At 33.8% G+C, this 16,511-nt stretch overlaps 1 protein-coding gene across 4 annotated transcripts; it reads right to left on the bottom strand.

The window, feature by feature from the left end:
• Nucleotides 1-2,386: 2,386 nt before the first annotated feature.
• Nucleotides 2,387-15,457, bottom strand: LOC112624281 (UDP-glucuronosyltransferase 2B23). 4 transcript variants are annotated; one of them, XM_025384800.1, is made up of 7 exons: nucleotides 15,140-15,457; nucleotides 14,737-14,788; nucleotides 13,305-13,453; nucleotides 8,480-8,611; nucleotides 8,129-8,216; nucleotides 7,074-7,293; nucleotides 2,387-2,666 (listed from the first exon to the last, which is right to left on the bottom strand). In XM_025384800.1, the coding sequence occupies exons 1-7, from the start codon at nucleotides 15,455-15,457 to the stop codon at nucleotides 2,387-2,389; spliced, it is 1,239 nt and encodes a 412-aa protein (XP_025240585.1). The 4 variants fall into 4 exon arrangements, with proteins under 4 accessions (XP_025240585.1, XP_025240583.1, XP_025240584.1 ...); XM_025384798.1 differs by having other exon boundaries at nucleotides 14,737-15,457; XM_025384799.1 differs by lacking the exon at nucleotides 14,737-14,788 and having other exon boundaries at nucleotides 14,989-15,457.
• Between the last annotated feature and the right edge of the window lie 1,054 nt (nucleotides 15,458-16,511).

Genomic DNA, 16,511 nt, shown 5'->3' with positions numbered 1-16,511 from the left:
CTGGTATATTGTATCTTTGTTCTCATTGGTTTCAAAGAACATCTTTATTTCTGCCTTCATTTTGTTTTGTACCCAGTAGTCATTCAGGAGCAGGTTGTTCAGTTTCCATGTAGTTGAGCGTTTTTGATTGAGTTTCTTAGTCCTGAGTTCTAGTTTGATTGCACTGTGGTCTGAGAGACAGTGTGTTATAATTTCTGTTCTTTTACATTTGCTGAGGAGCTTTACTTCCAACTATGTGGTCAATTTTTGAATAAATGTGATGTGGTGCTGAGAAGAATGTATATCTGTTTATTTGGAGTGGAGAGTTCTATAGATATCTATTAGGTCTGCTTGGTGCAGTTGAGTTCAATTCCTGGATATCCTTGTTAACTTTCTGTCCTATGGTCTGTCTAATGTTGACAGTGGGGTGTTAAAGTCTCCCATTATTGTTGTATGGGAGTCTAAGTCTCTTTGTAAGTCTCTAAGGACTTGCTTTATGAATCTGGGTGCTCCTGTATTGGGTGCATATATATTTAGGATAGTTAGCTCTTCGTGCTGAATTGATCCCTTTACCATTATGTAATGGCCTTCTTTGTCTCTTATGATCTTTGATGGTTTAAAGTCTGTTTTATCAGAGACTAGGATTACAACCCCTGCCTTTTTTTGTTTTCCATTTACTTTGTAGATCTTCCTCCATCCCTTTATTTTGAGCCTATGTGTGTCTCTGCATGTGAGATGGGTCTCCTGAGCACAGCAAACTGATGGGTCTTGACTCTTTATCCAATTTGCCAGCCTGTGTCTTTTAATTGGACCATTTAGTCCATTTACACTTAAGGTTAATATTGTTTGTGTGAACTTGGGCCTGCCATTATGATATTAGCTGGTTATTTTGCTTGCTAGTTGATGCAGTTTCTTCCTAACATCAATGGACTTTATATTTTGACATGTTTTTGCAATGGCTGGTACCTGTTGTTCCTTTCCATGTTTAGTGCTTCCTTCAGGTTTTCTTGTAGGACAGGCCGGGTGGTGTCAAAATCTCTAAGCATTTGCTTGTCTGTAAAGGAATTTATTTATCCTTCACTTATGAAATTCACTTTGGCTGCATATGAAAATCTGTGTTGAAAATTCTTTTCTTTGAGAATGTTGAATAGTGGCCCCCACTCTCTTCTCGCTTGGATAGTTTCTGCCTAGAGATTTGCTATTAGTCTGATGGGCTTCTTTTTGTGTGTACCCTGTACTTTCTCTCTGGCTGCCCTTAACATTTTTTCCTTCATTTCAACTTTGGTGAATCTGACAATTATGTGTCTTGGAGTTGCTCTTCTCCAGGAGTATCTTTGTGGCATTCTCTGTATTTCCTGAATTTGAATGTTGGCCTGCCTTACTAGGTTGGGGAAGTTCTCCTGGATGATATCCTGCAGTGCTTTGCAACTTGGTTGCATATTCCCCATCACTTTCAGGCACACCAATCAGATGTAGATTTGGTCTTTTCACAAAATCTCATATTTCTTGGAGGGTTTGTTCATTTCTTTTTACTCTTTTTTTCTCTACACTTATCTTCTCACTTCATTTCATTCATTTGATCTTCAATCACTGATACTCTTTCTTCCAGTTGATCGAGTTGGTTACTGAAGCTCATGCATTTATCATGTAGTTCTCGTGTTATGGCTTTCATCTTTATCAGTTCTTTTAAGGTCTTCTCTGCATTGATTATTCTAGTTATCCATTCATCTATTCTTTTTTCAAGGTTTTTACTTTCTTTGCACTGGTTATGTAGTTCCCCCTTTAGTTCTGAGAACTTTGATCTACTGAAGCCTTCTTCTCTCAACTCATCAAAGTCATTCTCCATCCAGTTTTGTTCCATTGCTGGCAGTACTACTCATCTTAAAATATCAAAAGGAAGAGAGATTTTCTATACAATTTCACTATATAATGGTTTCTTTAGTAGCAGTTAAAACAATACAATGCTGCTTGAAATGAAGTCAAAATTCTGAGTATGTGCAAATAGCACTGATCCTGTCAGTGGAATTCTTCATGTTCTTGTGTTTATGTAGAATGTGTGAAATACAGTTAAGCTGAGTAAATATTTTTTGTGTAAACTATGAATTAGAACAACAAATTTCAATATAAGTTCAACAAATTTCAATACAAGCTCATATGGATTTACATCATTTTGTGTTTTCCCAAGTGTTTTCTTCATTTCCACAAAATATTTCTAACCATTAACTGGGTGGTAAATCTCTGAAAAACAAATTTTTATATGACAAAGTAAATTTTGAAAAGTTTTTTATTTTTATTTTTATTTTTTTGGTCACAGAAAGAAAGAAATCTTGCATCATAATCTTTCTTCCTGTAATAAACTGAAGTAGTCTCATCTATCAGGTTTTCCAGTTTCAAATCTCAGATATAACTAATCACTTTTTCCCTTCTTTCCTTTTCCAGCAAACTTCCAGAAACAAAAAAGACAACATTTCATGATGATAAATATCACAGTAGCCACACAGGCCAGCAGGAACCCAATCACATCCAAAGAGTGGTACTGGAACCAGGTGAGGTCATGGGCTGCAGGCCGAAGGTGTTTAGCTCCTTTGTGTCGCATGACAAATTCAATCCAGAAGACTGCTCGATCCAGGGGCTTCACCGGTTGATCATGTTGAATTCTTGATAATTTCATAACATTCTCTTTATATCTGAAGGATAAAAATAAAGATACCAATGCAGCAGGAAGAGACATAGACAAAACTCTTCAGACACCAAGTTAAAGAAGGAAGGGTTTTATTCAGCTGGGAGTATCAGCAAGACTCCTGTCTCAAGAGCTGAGATCCCTGAGTGAGCAATTCCTGTCCATTTTAAGGGCGCACACCTCTACAAGGGTCCACGTGAGAGGGTCATGATCTATTGAGCAAGCAGTGGGTACATGACTGGGGGCTGCATGCACCAGTAATCACAACGGAACAGAAGAGGACAGGGATTTTTACAAAGCTTTTCCATAAAATGCTGGAATCTATAGATAACATCACCAGTTAGGTCAGGGGTCGATCTTTAACTACCCGGCCCAGAGAGTGGCACTGGGCTATCTGTTTGTGGATTTCATTTCTGCCTTTTAGTATTTACTTCTTTTTTCTTTGGAGGCAGAAATTGGTCATGAGGAGTGATCTCCCCCCTTACTAACACTGAAAGTAAGTTAATTTGCCTGTGCATATCAAGTTTATGAAAGGCTTTTAAAGTGCCAAATAATTCAAAGTAAATGTCAAAGAATTGACATAGAATTTGTGTACTTTAATTTGAGTCATCATAGAAAGTTTGGCTTTTAAATTGAACTTTTCTCATTGACAAATGTTTTTTAAAGTAGAAATTGAATGTGAGGTGAGAAAGTTAATTTTTTTGAAGCAGAGAAAATATAAGGAATTTTAATATTTTTTAATTGTTTAAAGTTTGTGTGGGTACATATTAAGTGCATATATTTATGGGGTATATGAGTTGTTTTGATACAATGTGAAATAGTCACATCATGAAAAATAGAATATTCATTCCTTAAGCATTTATCCTTTGTATTATGAACAATTCAATTACAATGTTAGTTCTCAAGCAGACATATGGAGAATGTGCTCAACATCATGAACCATTTTAAGTGCTATAAGAAAGATCGTGAAAATGTAATATGAGAATTATCATCTCTAAGTTCCTAAAAAGTAATTGTGTCATGGTGAGTGACACGCTTCATAGCTAGTCACTATGCTTCTACATTACTCTTTTGTCTCCTACTGTTTCCCACCCTGTAGCCAGAATGATTTTTTGCAATTTAAGTCAGTTTATAACACTCTCCTGATTAAGACTTTTACCTGGTTTCTCATTATTTAATGAATAAAATCCAACTCTGTTATTTGGTCTACAGAAACCTACATTGTTAGACACTGGCAAGCTCTTTTCCTAACACTTTTCCCCTGCACACTGTCTTCTAGATTGGCCTTCTATTTTTTTCTTTAAGCTCCCAAAGGTGTTCTCGTCATAGCACCTTACATATTTTTTCCCTCTCTCCTGCTCTTGGAGTATTCTCTCTTGCTACAACCCAAGGTATGCTTCTCTACCTTTTTATGACTTCCTTCTAATGTTATTTCTAAGAGAGGCTTTTATTGACCATACTATGATGGAACCTTTAGGATTTTCTCTATATTCTGTGCTTATTTTGCTATTTGATTCCTAGAATTTTAAAATGCATTATATCTCATAAAATAAACATTTAAATATTAAATACAAAAGATAAATATATGCACACTAAGTGAATAGTTCCAAAACATAAGATCTTCTTGAACATTATTTTGAGGTGAAGATATCTATTTACCTACTGCTCAGATTGTGGTATAGGATATCACAACCTGTCTAGAATCACTCTCTTTTTCTGAACCATTTAGTCCCCAGTTTTGACCTCCAATTAAGTATTAGCTTGACTTCCAATAGTATGCATTAGTTTTGCTTGTTTATGTAATTGAATTATATAATATGTGTTCATTAGTATCTTTTATTAATGTAGCAGTTGTTGGATAATTTCTTTGCTGTGTAGTATTTTGTTGATTGATAAAGCACAGATTTTTTCTTCATTTTAAGATTAATATGTATTTGTGTTGCTAACAATTTTTAGACACTATTGATAACTCTGTCATTAACATTCTTCTAGATGGTATTAGATTTATATATTTATACATAGCTCTTGGGTATATAATTGAGAGTAGAATTGCTGAGATAAAATTGGATGCATAATTGTGGTACACTTCTCAACTTTAACCTTTTTTGAAGTGTATTTTTTTGATCTGTAAAATTTAAAGATATGTTACAGTTTTTATAACCTCCCTTACTTCCACTATGACTGCATCATACAGTTTCTATGACGTTAAATCTTATTATATTTACTAAGTCTTTGGTTATTGCCCACCACATATCACTTCAAATAACTATTTGACATGCTCTAAGAAAATGTGTCTTCCAGTTGATATATATAATATATATATATTTATTGTATATGTACATATGTGCATGTGTGTGTATCACTTTACATTATAAGATTCCATTTATTAATTGTATTCTTCAAATGTTTTATGTCTTTACCCATTATTTGCTCTTTTTTTAAGTCTCTTTAGATTGAGTGAAAGTATTTGCATAATCACATTTAAATCTACCAGTTTGCTTTATATATATATTTTTCTATTTGTCCAAATTGGTTTGTGTTTCTTTTCAATTATTTTCTATCTTCTTTAAAGGTATTTTTATCATTCATTAACCTTATTTTTTTTGTGATAAAGCAATTTTAAAGTATTCCTTTACATGATACCCTCCTTATTTAAAAGCATTATTGATAGTAGTTATAAATGCTGAATTGATGATAGCTGGACTCTGCAAGGAATTTTGCACATTGATATCTTTGTGTGTGAAAAAATCAATTATTAAAAATTTGACTTAAAATTATATTTTTTGTGCTTCAAAGACCATCATCCAAAAGGAAAATATAGTGTACCCAGAATGGGACAAAATTTTTAAAAATTATGTATCTGAAATGGCCCATAATATATAAATAGTTCTTAAAACTTAATAATAAGACAAATAGCAAAGTTTAAAAATGTTCCAAGGATTGTAGTAGACATGCTTTCAAAGAAGATATACGAATGATCAGTAAGCACATATAAGGATTCTCAACGTCTTTAGCCATAATGAAAATGCAGTCTGAGACCAGGATGAGAGATCATCTTATACACACTAAGAAGGCTTTAACAAAAAGGCAGATAATAACTCATTTGTCAAAAGTATGGAGGAATTGTAACCATGTTGTACTGCTGGTGGTAGTGATGAATGAAACAAGTACTTTGGAAGACAGTTTAGCAGTTCTTCATAAACGTACAGTTCCCACATGAGCCAGCAATTCCACTTGTAGTATCAACCCAAAAGAAAGGAAAACAAGTTTATGCAAAAACTTGTGTAGCAATATTCCTAGTAACCACAATTGGAAACAATCAAAAGGCCAATGACCTGAGAAGTTAACAACTAAAATATGACATATCCTTACTAAAAAATATTAAACTGCTGTAAAAAGAAATGAAGTATTAAAATGCACAACAACATGAATAAAACTAACACCATAAAAAACAACAAAAAATTAAGCTAGGTGAAATGTCATTTACACAGCACCATAAACTGTATGATTCCATTTATATGAAATACCTAGAGATAACAATCTCTAGAGAAAAAAAACAAATTAGGGTTAGACTAGGGCTAAGCTGTCATAGGAAATGACTTCTGTGTCATTGCAGTTTCTTTTGTGCTGACAAAAATGTTCTAAAATTATGTGATAGTGATGGCTTCATGGCTCTGTAAACATAGCAAATATATTTGTATTTTATACCATAAACAGAAGAATTTTATGGTATCAAAATTAAATCTCATTTTCAAGTCCATTACATTAATGATAATAATAAAAGTTAATTTTTCAGCAGGAAAATAGTCATGTTCTGAGGCATTTTAGATATTGAATTAAAATACATATTATATTATTTCATTTATTCTTCCTTTCTACTAAGTATTCATTATGTCAAAATTTTAAGAAATGTATTTTTTATATTATCTATATCATTTTAAAAGTATTTTTGTGTAGAAAATTGTTTCACTTACTGGCTTAGATGTATGGTTTACTTAGATGTATGGCTTACTTAGATGTATGGTTTACTTAGATGGCTTACTTAGATGTATGGTTTACTTAGATGTATGGTTTACTTACTTAGATGTATGGTTTTCAAATATGATATTTAAATAAATGATACAAAACAAAAGCAGATTTCAGACTGGTTGGTTTACTTACTTAGATGTTACTTACTTAGATGGCTTACTTAGATGTATGGTTTACTTAGATGTATGGTTTACTTACTTAGATGTATGGTTTTCAAATATCGTATTTAAATAACTGATACAAAACAAAAGCAGATTTCAGACTGGTTAAATCATTTAAATTCTTTCAGAATTACTCTCTTATAAAAAGGATGAAACTCACACTCACTATTGACAAGAGAAGCTATCTATAAATACCATCTACTGAAAAATATTGTTCTACTCACAAGGGATCATTAATTACTGTCTTCAGTGCATTCGCCAAGTCTGTACTCGACATTGTGTCAAAGTCCAATTGAACAGCTGCTCCTCTGGCCTTCATGTGAGCAATGTTATCAGGTTGGTCGGCAAACAATGGAATGCCCACCATAGGGACCCCATGGTAGATCGCCTCGTAGATGCCATTGGCTCCACCGTGAGTTATAAAAGCTCTGGTTTTTGGATGACCTAGGATTGCATGAATTTTAGCAAAATTATTCATAGGAATAAAATAAGATACACAACGAAAGGCTCTGAAAGTGACAGTGTTTTCTAGATAACACATTGAACTGTTTTGCTATTGCTTTCAGACTTCAGAGGAGAAACACGTACTTGTGCTGGGTATGCAAGTGAAGGCTGAATGGTGTGTGTGACTTCAGACTGCAAAACAATACAAGGTTCCAGTTGGACTAATGAAAAAGTGTGATCTAGATTTTTAAAATATACAATAAAGAAGACAGCAAAGAGATGGGCATGAAGTGAACTGCTATTTTAAGTGCGGTCACAGAGTGTGATATGTGGGGTGTGCAAGGCAGCAGGCAGTGGGTTGGTGGTGGTGCTAGGATTGAGGAAGGACAGGTCACACTTCATCATGACCTGTCATCACTTTATGATTAAGATTAGCAATTTAATCCTTCAGAAAATACAGAGTCATTGATGATAGAAGAGCTATTATTTTTGGTGGCACTTGAAATAACCCTGCAGGAGAGGAAACAACAGTTGTAAAGTTGTAGAAATAGGAGACAGAGAGACAGCTCAGGAAGTTATTGAAAAATTCTGTGAGATATATTAATACCTGAAATAAAGATTCTCGCTGATTCTGACCATAAAGAATGTGAGTGTATATCATAAAATGCCAATAATTATAGCATATTCTTTTTCCCCTTGGACTGGTAAATAAATATAAAGAAGTTACATTTTGTTTTTCCTTAACAAACATTGAAAAAACTTGTTTCATGATTAACTATTAACACTCTAATGTGCTGTTACTAATATATCCAGTATTTGTTCACCCGAGTCTTACCTAGAAGGTCATTCTGGGGTATCCACTTATAGAGCCGAGTATTGAGACCTAAGGTATCTGGTTTATTCCCATCAAATCTCCACAGAACCTGTTACAGTAAAGAAAATATCTTATTCCATGAGTGGAATTCAAAACTTATAGAATGTTCCAACTGTAAAAAGAGAAAAAGAGTGGGAATGAGATCAAGGGATGTTAGTAAATCAGAACTACTCAAAGACTGATATAAATAGAATACTCACATTTAATTTTGGCCAACTTCACATTTGTCAGAAATTTCTATGATTGGATTACTTACAAACTTTAGCAGCCTCTTTCAGTAGTTTTCCACATCAGTAAGGCACTTCATCTTACCTTTTGTGGGATCTGGGCAAGGGCTGATGCAATTACATTGGCCCTTTCTTCTTTCATGTTAGTGATCATTGACCCCAGAGTAAACACCACAACACCGTTTTCTCCAGAGCTCTGTACAAACTCTTCCATTTCCTGTGAAACAGAATCTGTTTCATCACAAAAGAATAACAGCACAGCAGGCACTACTGAAAGAATTGGTAAAAGTTACTAAATAGAGATAATCAGGTATTTTAAGGAATTATTGGAGTAAATAATATTTTCTAACTGACTCAATCACTCAGGTTTTTTGCAATTAGATATATAATGTGAGATAGGGGAACGCTGTTAGGATATTTGTGTAACTATGTGTGTATGTGTATGTATTTGTGTGCATGTGTGTAAGGGAGAAAAGAAATGGAGCTATTACACTGTAGTCAGGGGATAATGTTAAAAATATTACAGACTCTTCTCTTATATTACTAAAATTACTAATATAGGTTCTTGGAAAGTAGCACCACTCAGCTTTAATTCTATATTGTTGTTCTACTAAATCACTTGTGTTGATTTCAGCTAGGATTTCTGTAGGATTCTTTTAGTTGGAAGCCATTAGTGTTTACTTCCCTCACTATGAGCTCTGAGGATAAGCTTCTCACTGTTGAGATAATTTTATATCTACATTTATGTTTCTCTACAGTGCTTTATACTTCACTTAAAGTTTGTCAGAGTTTTCCAGTAGCTTTTGAAAAACTCAAATAAATAAATAAATAATAAAATCTGATGGTTAAGAACCACTGACATTCTGGAGTCAGGTATTGTAATTTGGAATTTCTGTGAATTAGTCCAGAAGTCATTTTTATAATACAGAATTGTACACTATACAGTTACATAATTGAATGATCATATTTTCAGGTTATTGTTTAGGTGGAACACCTATTGACCTGTAATCACACTGTTAACTTGATTTGCTATTTATAATTGCATGTGAGGAACTCTCATCATCACTTTGTTGTGTCTCAGAGACAGCACTTGCATCAGAATAGAAGAGGCCACCAGGCCTTTCTGCAGGGGAGATCTTGTCTCTCTTTTGAGTAGCTCACTCACACCACATCACACTCCTCATGAAGATGTGCTTGGCTACAATCGATTGAGAATTATTCTGACTTGCGTTCTCCAATGTATGCCAATATTTAAACTTAAATACTTTCAGATTTAATCATTGTGGTAAAACTTTTTCTAATGGTTCTTAACAAAACAAAGAAAAAAATTCCAAATGTTAACTGTGCAGACCACATATAACAGAGTGTTTTTTAACATATGATTTTTTTTTTTTTTTTTTTTTGAGACGGAGTCTCGCTCTGTCGCCCAGGCTGGAGTGCAGTGGCCGGATCTCAGCTCACTGCAAGCTCCGCCTCCCGGGTTCCCGCCATTCTCCTGGCTCAGCCTCCCGAGTAGCTGGGACTACAGGCGCCCACAACCGCGCCCGGCTAATTTTTTGTATTTTTAGTAGAGACGAGGTTTCACCGTGGTCTCGATCTCCTGACCTTGTGATCCGCCCGCCTCGGCCTCCCAAAGTGCTGGGATTACAGGCGTGAGCCACCGCGCCCGGCCTAACATATGATTTTTAATCTTAAGGTAAGAGTCATTGTACTGCTCTTCCAGGTAATACTCTTGGCATCTAGGTATTGTGTGTGATTGCACTTGACTGTATTATATTTACTGTAACTGGTGTTCAGTGTTTCACCTCACTAGCTTGATGCCAAGAGCCCTGTTTATCCATGCAGTGTTGAGAGAACCTAAACTCTGTTTACAGATTCATCACTGATATGGACTGGTTGTTTCTTCTTCTGTGATAATGTAATAAAAATAATATAAGATTAATGTCAGAAATTTTATAAAAACATGAAAAATTTTTTTAAGCAAAATTTTTCTAAAATTTTTGTTGTGATATTATTTATATGAAATATATTTTTTTCATCATGGCTTTTGTCCTATTTATATAGCTCAATGTATACATGTGAAACTTACTTAGAAAATGTTAATCTTGCTGTGTATATATTTTCCTCCTGTAAAAACTTGTCATCTTGTTACCTTTATCATTTTCTAACTCCCTTTATTTGTATTACAGCTGACAGTGTAGTTGAATATTTCATTGATAAAATTATTGTAATGCTATTGTATGCACATAGTATAAGTTTTTAATCATTTCTTCATTTAAGGTGTTGGACTACTTCCAAAGTTAATTTTATGCCTATTTTCCATAATGTTGAATAGATACACCTTGATTAACTTTTTTATCTGTATGATTTCACATGAATATATTTTAAAACTCATGGCAATGTTCATTTTTAAAACACCTGATACATTTTGTCAAGTGTCTTATTCTCTTATATAGAAATTATCTGAGAATCTAATATTTAATTGAAATGAAAGCAACCTGGCTGGGTTAGCAATTATTTTACATAATAAACAAAGAATTGGTTTCACAACCATTGACTTGCATTCAAATCTTGCTGCAAGTTGATAACAACAGCTAATAGTAGTAATTATCATTATTGTACTACTAGTCATCCTTTTTCTTGTCCTTCTACAAGTCCTACTCTCTTCCCCTTCCTACTGACACTATCAGTTTCCCTTATTGTGAGTGGGGAAATCTTTCAAGAGTAGGGTAGGGTGGCATAGATTTTTCATTAGCCTTACCCCAGCTTTTGTCTCTTGAGAAAGTTATCATATAAAGCCCATGCAATTTGCATTCATCATAGATATTGAGTTTTAACAATGGAATAAAATCAGCTTTATGTGGACAAAAATTATATTTTAAGAGATTACTTAATAATTTGATAAAGAATGCTGGCTTTGTACATATGTCTTAAAAGTGTGATATTAATTTAAAATTTATGGGTTTATTGTGTTCTTTCATAAAGAATATAATCTTATATGCCGACAGAATTTTTTTGGTATTGAAACTAAGGGCACTATTCAGATACAAGTGGTATAAATTATTTGGTCTTTATTATACATGCACTGTTCTTCATCTCTGTGCTTCTCTGTCAGGCAGCTATGATGTTGAGAGAAGTTGACACAGGAAGCTTTAATCAGTTGCTTGTCATATGGCAAAAATCATCTGCTTTCATAGGGTATGTTTATGCTGTAATATGTAAACCCCTGAGGTCTCAATGAAGAATGATTTAAATGCTTTAGTAAGATCAAGTGAAACTGAGTTTGTCTGCAAATATTACAGGAACACTTTTATTTTATTGAGGAAGTGTTTTAAGGTGCAATACTGGTGAAGATCTTCATTACCTATGGGAGAATTTTAGAATTTCAGCTAACTCATTGTTTTGGGAAGTCAGGGACCCCAGAAGAGAAGTGAAAATGGCAGGTCCTTGCCTTAAACGATGATATTATCCTGTGAAATTCCTTTTCCTGGCTCATCCTGGCTCCAAAATCTCCCCCACGGAGCACCTTGTGACCCCCACTCCTGCCTCCCAGAGAACAACCCCCATTTGACTGTAATTTTCCTTTACCTACCCAAATCCTACAAAACAGCCCCACCCTTATCTCCCTTTGCTGACTCTCTTTTTGGACTCAGCCCGCCTGCACCCAGGTGAAATAAACAGCCATGTTGCTCACACAAAGACTATTTGGTGGTCTCTTCACACCGATGCGCATGACACAGGTGTCTGTCAACTATGACTTTGCAAGAGAATATAATTCTGATGTACTGAAAAATCTGCTCTATTAAATGAAGAATGATATCTCAAGTGACCTGCACATGTTAAGTAATTAGTAGTATTAGCAATAATAACAAAATAACAATAATTGCAAAATTAATAATATTTATGAGTAACTAACTACAGGCCAGAGACACTTCAAGTGTTTTGTCTGTGTTAATATTTTTTTCACACAACATGAAGTGGCCACAATTTTTGTAAATGTAGGCATCATTATTTCTATCAACATTCTAGTCTACTTTTCCATCATCTGCTACCTGAATCCATGCAAAATTTCCTGCATGGTTGGCTCTTTATTCTGACCCTCCTGCAATTTAATCATTGAATATCTTGAAAGCTCTTCTTAAAGAAGAGAATCTTTTCATATATCTTTCTGTCTTAACTCTTTTTCATAGTTTTTCAATGTGTTTAATAAATATTTCAACTCCTAATATGTACCTGGCTCTAATTTTCCTCTCAGCATCATCTGATTCTTAGTCTCTTCTTGCAAACTAAACCTGAGGACTTGAGAACTGTCCTGACCACTTTACCTGCTTTCCTTCTTTTGTCTATCTCTCCCCATCATTCTTTTACTTATTCTTGCATATTGTTCAGCTCTCATGTTAGTAATCAGTGACTCCAGGATACTTTCTATTATCTCCACTGATGCTTTCTTGACATTGGGTTTTTCCTTGAGATAATAGTTTTTATATAATGTTTATTACTTGCACATATTCTACCTTTTGAAGTAGAATGTAAGGTATGTGGGGACAGAAACTGTGTCCATTTTTTTCTCTGAAAATTCTGTACTTACCTGTGTTTCGTGCTAATCCATTTGTAAATAATATTTGAATGAATGATCAATACCTTCTTAGGTGTTAAATAATGAAGACTTTAATTTAACCAACTCTATTTTTGAAGTCTCCTTAGTATTCCCCTCTATTTGTAGTACTCATAAAACTCATATACGTGTGATGGTATCACTATGTACGTGAGTTTCTAATTGGTATCTGCTTTACCCCACCCACTTCCCATCTTTCTTTCAGTGTAAGTCAACCACTCTAAATGAAGACTGTAGAATCAATCCTATTGAAAATTCAAAGCCAACAAAATAAAACCAATGAAAGTATGTTTACCTTAGGTAGGGGTTTGGCAGGTTTGCAGAGGAGTCCTCCAATAAAATCAACATTTGGTAAGAGTGGATGTGGAAACTGAAAATTCCAGGAGTTTCGAATAAGCCATATGTCAGCTTTCCCCATTGTCTCAGATAATGTAGTGGGTCTTCCTGACAAGGATAAAAAAAAGAAAAGGTGGATGTCACAAGATAATTACATTAGGTTATTTTCTGAAAGGGATTAGAATAATGTAGGCAAAAATATAGGCAAAGTGTCTGTGCTTTGAAAAATATATACGTATATTCATCTATAGACATAATTTAATGTATTATTTATTTTGCCCATGTATATTTATAAGAAAGGCAAAGTAGTAGGATAATTATGAGGTTAAGCTACATCTCTAATGTCACATCAGTATACTCACAATCACAATTATTAAAATAAGTCATACAGAATTAAACATCAATTTCTTTTCTTTTTAAAGCTTCAATAGTAGCATATGGACATTTAAACAACTCTTTGAGCTCCATAGTCAATTAATTCCACTGTATACATAAAAATAATTTTCTAAAAATTGTCTCGTTTACACAATTCATTAAGCTAATTATTTTGTCTTTGGTTCTTGAAGTGAACTGTGGACTATGTTGTGAGTATGGTTGAAACCCTTGTACTCTTTTAGATTCAAGTTAAGATCTTAATAATACTATCTTTAAGTAAATGTATTTGTAAATTATAGCTAGAAATTTTTGAGAAATTATTGAAATAAAAATTTGTACTCAACCTTAATCTGTCTTATATTTTTTTAATAAAGAGACATAGTTTGAAAAAAACTATGTAAATATAACAACCTTCACACTTCAACAAGATGATTGGACTTTAAATGAATGGTTTCTAATTCTTTAATAAAAGAGTATAAAAACATTAGAAATTTCAAATTACCTTTAATGATTTATGCATCTGAGATACAGACATTCCCTCTCTCTATCGTGAAGGAAACCTTCTGGTAACATGGGAACATCTTTTGATTTCTAAATAAGAAAACCAAGCTTTACAAGAAAAAATAATCTCTACAGTTACATAGATAGTTGTAGAAAAGTGTATAACTATTCATTCTAAATCTATGCATTCAGTAAGATGTTATTTGATGGGTTTTACTGTTTTTAAGATGTAAAACACTGTATAGTTAAACAGATGTGTAATTGCTTAAAGTCTTAGGGGCACTAATAACATAGGTTTATGATTTCCTTGGGTGTTCTGTGTGAGTGAGGGCCACAGGGTTTTAACTGACCCTGTAATTTAAGCTTTTCTATAATACTTGTGAGATTGATAGATCATCTTGTATTTTTGTTTTATAAATTCACTTACCAAAACCCCATTACCCTGACTTTATGGCTTTATATAAGCTCTGCTTCAAAGACACAAATAAGTTACAGATTGAAAAAAAAATACTTACCTAGAACTTCACTATAAAACTGATCCCACTTCTTCATGTCATACATTTGGAAACAAAAGTCAAAATAAAGCACATAGATCATATTTTTTACCCTCTCCATGAAAGTCATTTGATCACTTAATTCTGACATAACAACAGGTACGTAGGAGGGAGGGAAAAGAAATCCTCCACAATGCTTTTCAACACCATAGCCAGGAGTGAAGCGGAGACTGTACACAAGCGGTATGTTAAATAGCTCAGCCAACAGCTCACTACAGGGAAAAATAGGATCTGCAAAAACGACGTCAAATCTTGACTCTTGTAGTTTCTTCATTAATTTCTTATTTGAAACTACATCTTTACAGAAGTCTCTAAATATGTCACCAAACTTCCACATGATTTCTTGCATTTGTGAAAAATATAACCAAAATGTATCTTTTGGAAGTTCTATCCATCTCTTAATCTCTTGTGTGACTATATTCTCAAACTCAGGTTTAGGTAAAGATGTAGGAAAAACTTCAATTTTAAGAGCGGACGAGTTGTTGGGATCAAAAAGAATGGAAGCTGAAGATGCCAGTGCAGTCACCTCATGACCTCTCTGGACAAGCTCTTCCAAGATTGTCTTCATATTCATCCAATGGCTATACTCTGCAGCCCACACCAGCACCTTTCCACAACTCCCAGAGCTAAAGTAAAAGCTCAGTTGTATTAGCAGAATTACTGAAGTCCATTTCACAGACATCCTGGTGCAAAGCAATGCTTGTTTTCCACTTGCTGTTCCTTTCTGTCATTTCTCATGGTTATATCCAAAGATAAATTAGCCAAGAAGTTAAAATGTAACCCTTATACTTCAAAGTACCTACAATATCATTAAATCAACAGTCCGAGCATGTGGATGGCAAGGAGACAAATGAAGGTAAATGAACTGTTTACACAGATGTGATTAATTTCCCTTTTATGTTTCTGAGTGCTATCCTTCAGCTAATATCAAGGATCTTGTATGGACATACCATCCGTCTTATGCAAAATATTTTAGAAGAGTGTTCAGAATTGTAGCAGTGAAAGGTCATGTTTCTGCAGTCCATTTGACACAAAACTAAAGATAAAATGACTAAACATGGTCCACATATTTTGTATATCTTGTTGACATATAATTTAAATATCATACAATTTATCAATTATTGTGTAAAATTTAATGTTTCATAGTAATTCACAGAATTGTGTGTCTACCACAAGAATCAATTTGAGAGCCCTTTTATCTCCCAAAAATTAGCCCTATAGCCTTTAACCTTTTCCTCTCCACCTCTAGTTTCTGCATTTCCCCTGTCCTGGGTAATTGCTAATTGCATTTCTATCTCTATAGATTTGCCTATTCTGGACGATTTTTAATACATGGAATCATACAATATGTGGTATTTCATGAGTGGTTTCTTTTATGTAACATAACATTTTAAATGTTAATTTATGATATAGCATATACATGTTGATTCTTACAACCATCATGTAAGATATTGAGAGTGTGAAGATAACACTATCTTTATAAACTTTGTTAAGGCAATCAAAGATAAAGAGAGAAAAAGAGAAAAGTAAATCAAGCTTGTAGTACATTCAGCATTAATCATTAGGTTTGCTTGTTCTCTGACTCACTTCCTCATAGTTATTTGGCTATTGCCCTATAATTATGCAGATCCTATTACAAGATTATAGTTCCTCTTGTCTCTTCTGTAGATAATAGCTTAAACATTATGAAATGATAAACTTTCTTTCTGAGGTATTCCTTCAGGTCCAGCATACTG

This window comes from Theropithecus gelada, chromosome 5 (assembly GCF_003255815.1).
Source record: "Theropithecus gelada isolate Dixy chromosome 5, Tgel_1.0, whole genome shotgun sequence".
Lineage (NCBI taxonomy): Eukaryota > Metazoa > Chordata > Mammalia > Primates > Cercopithecidae > Theropithecus > Theropithecus gelada.
This window is presented reverse-complemented; position numbering and strand designations above follow the sequence as displayed.

Bases quoted from the DNA above. Each gene is read 5' to 3' on its own strand.
- LOC112624281 (XM_025384798.1), bottom strand. From the start codon at position 15,457: ATGTCTGTGAAATGGACTTCAGTAATTCTGCTAATACAACTGAGCTTT. The intron at 8,217-8,479 runs GTAAGATGAAGT...TTACTGTAACAG, and splicing joins TTGCCCAGATCCCACAAAAG to GTTCTGTGGAGATTTGATGG. The intron at 7,294-8,128 runs GTAAGACTCGGG...ATGCAATCCTAG, and splicing joins ACCCCAGAATGACCTTCTAG to GTCATCCAAAAACCAGAGCT.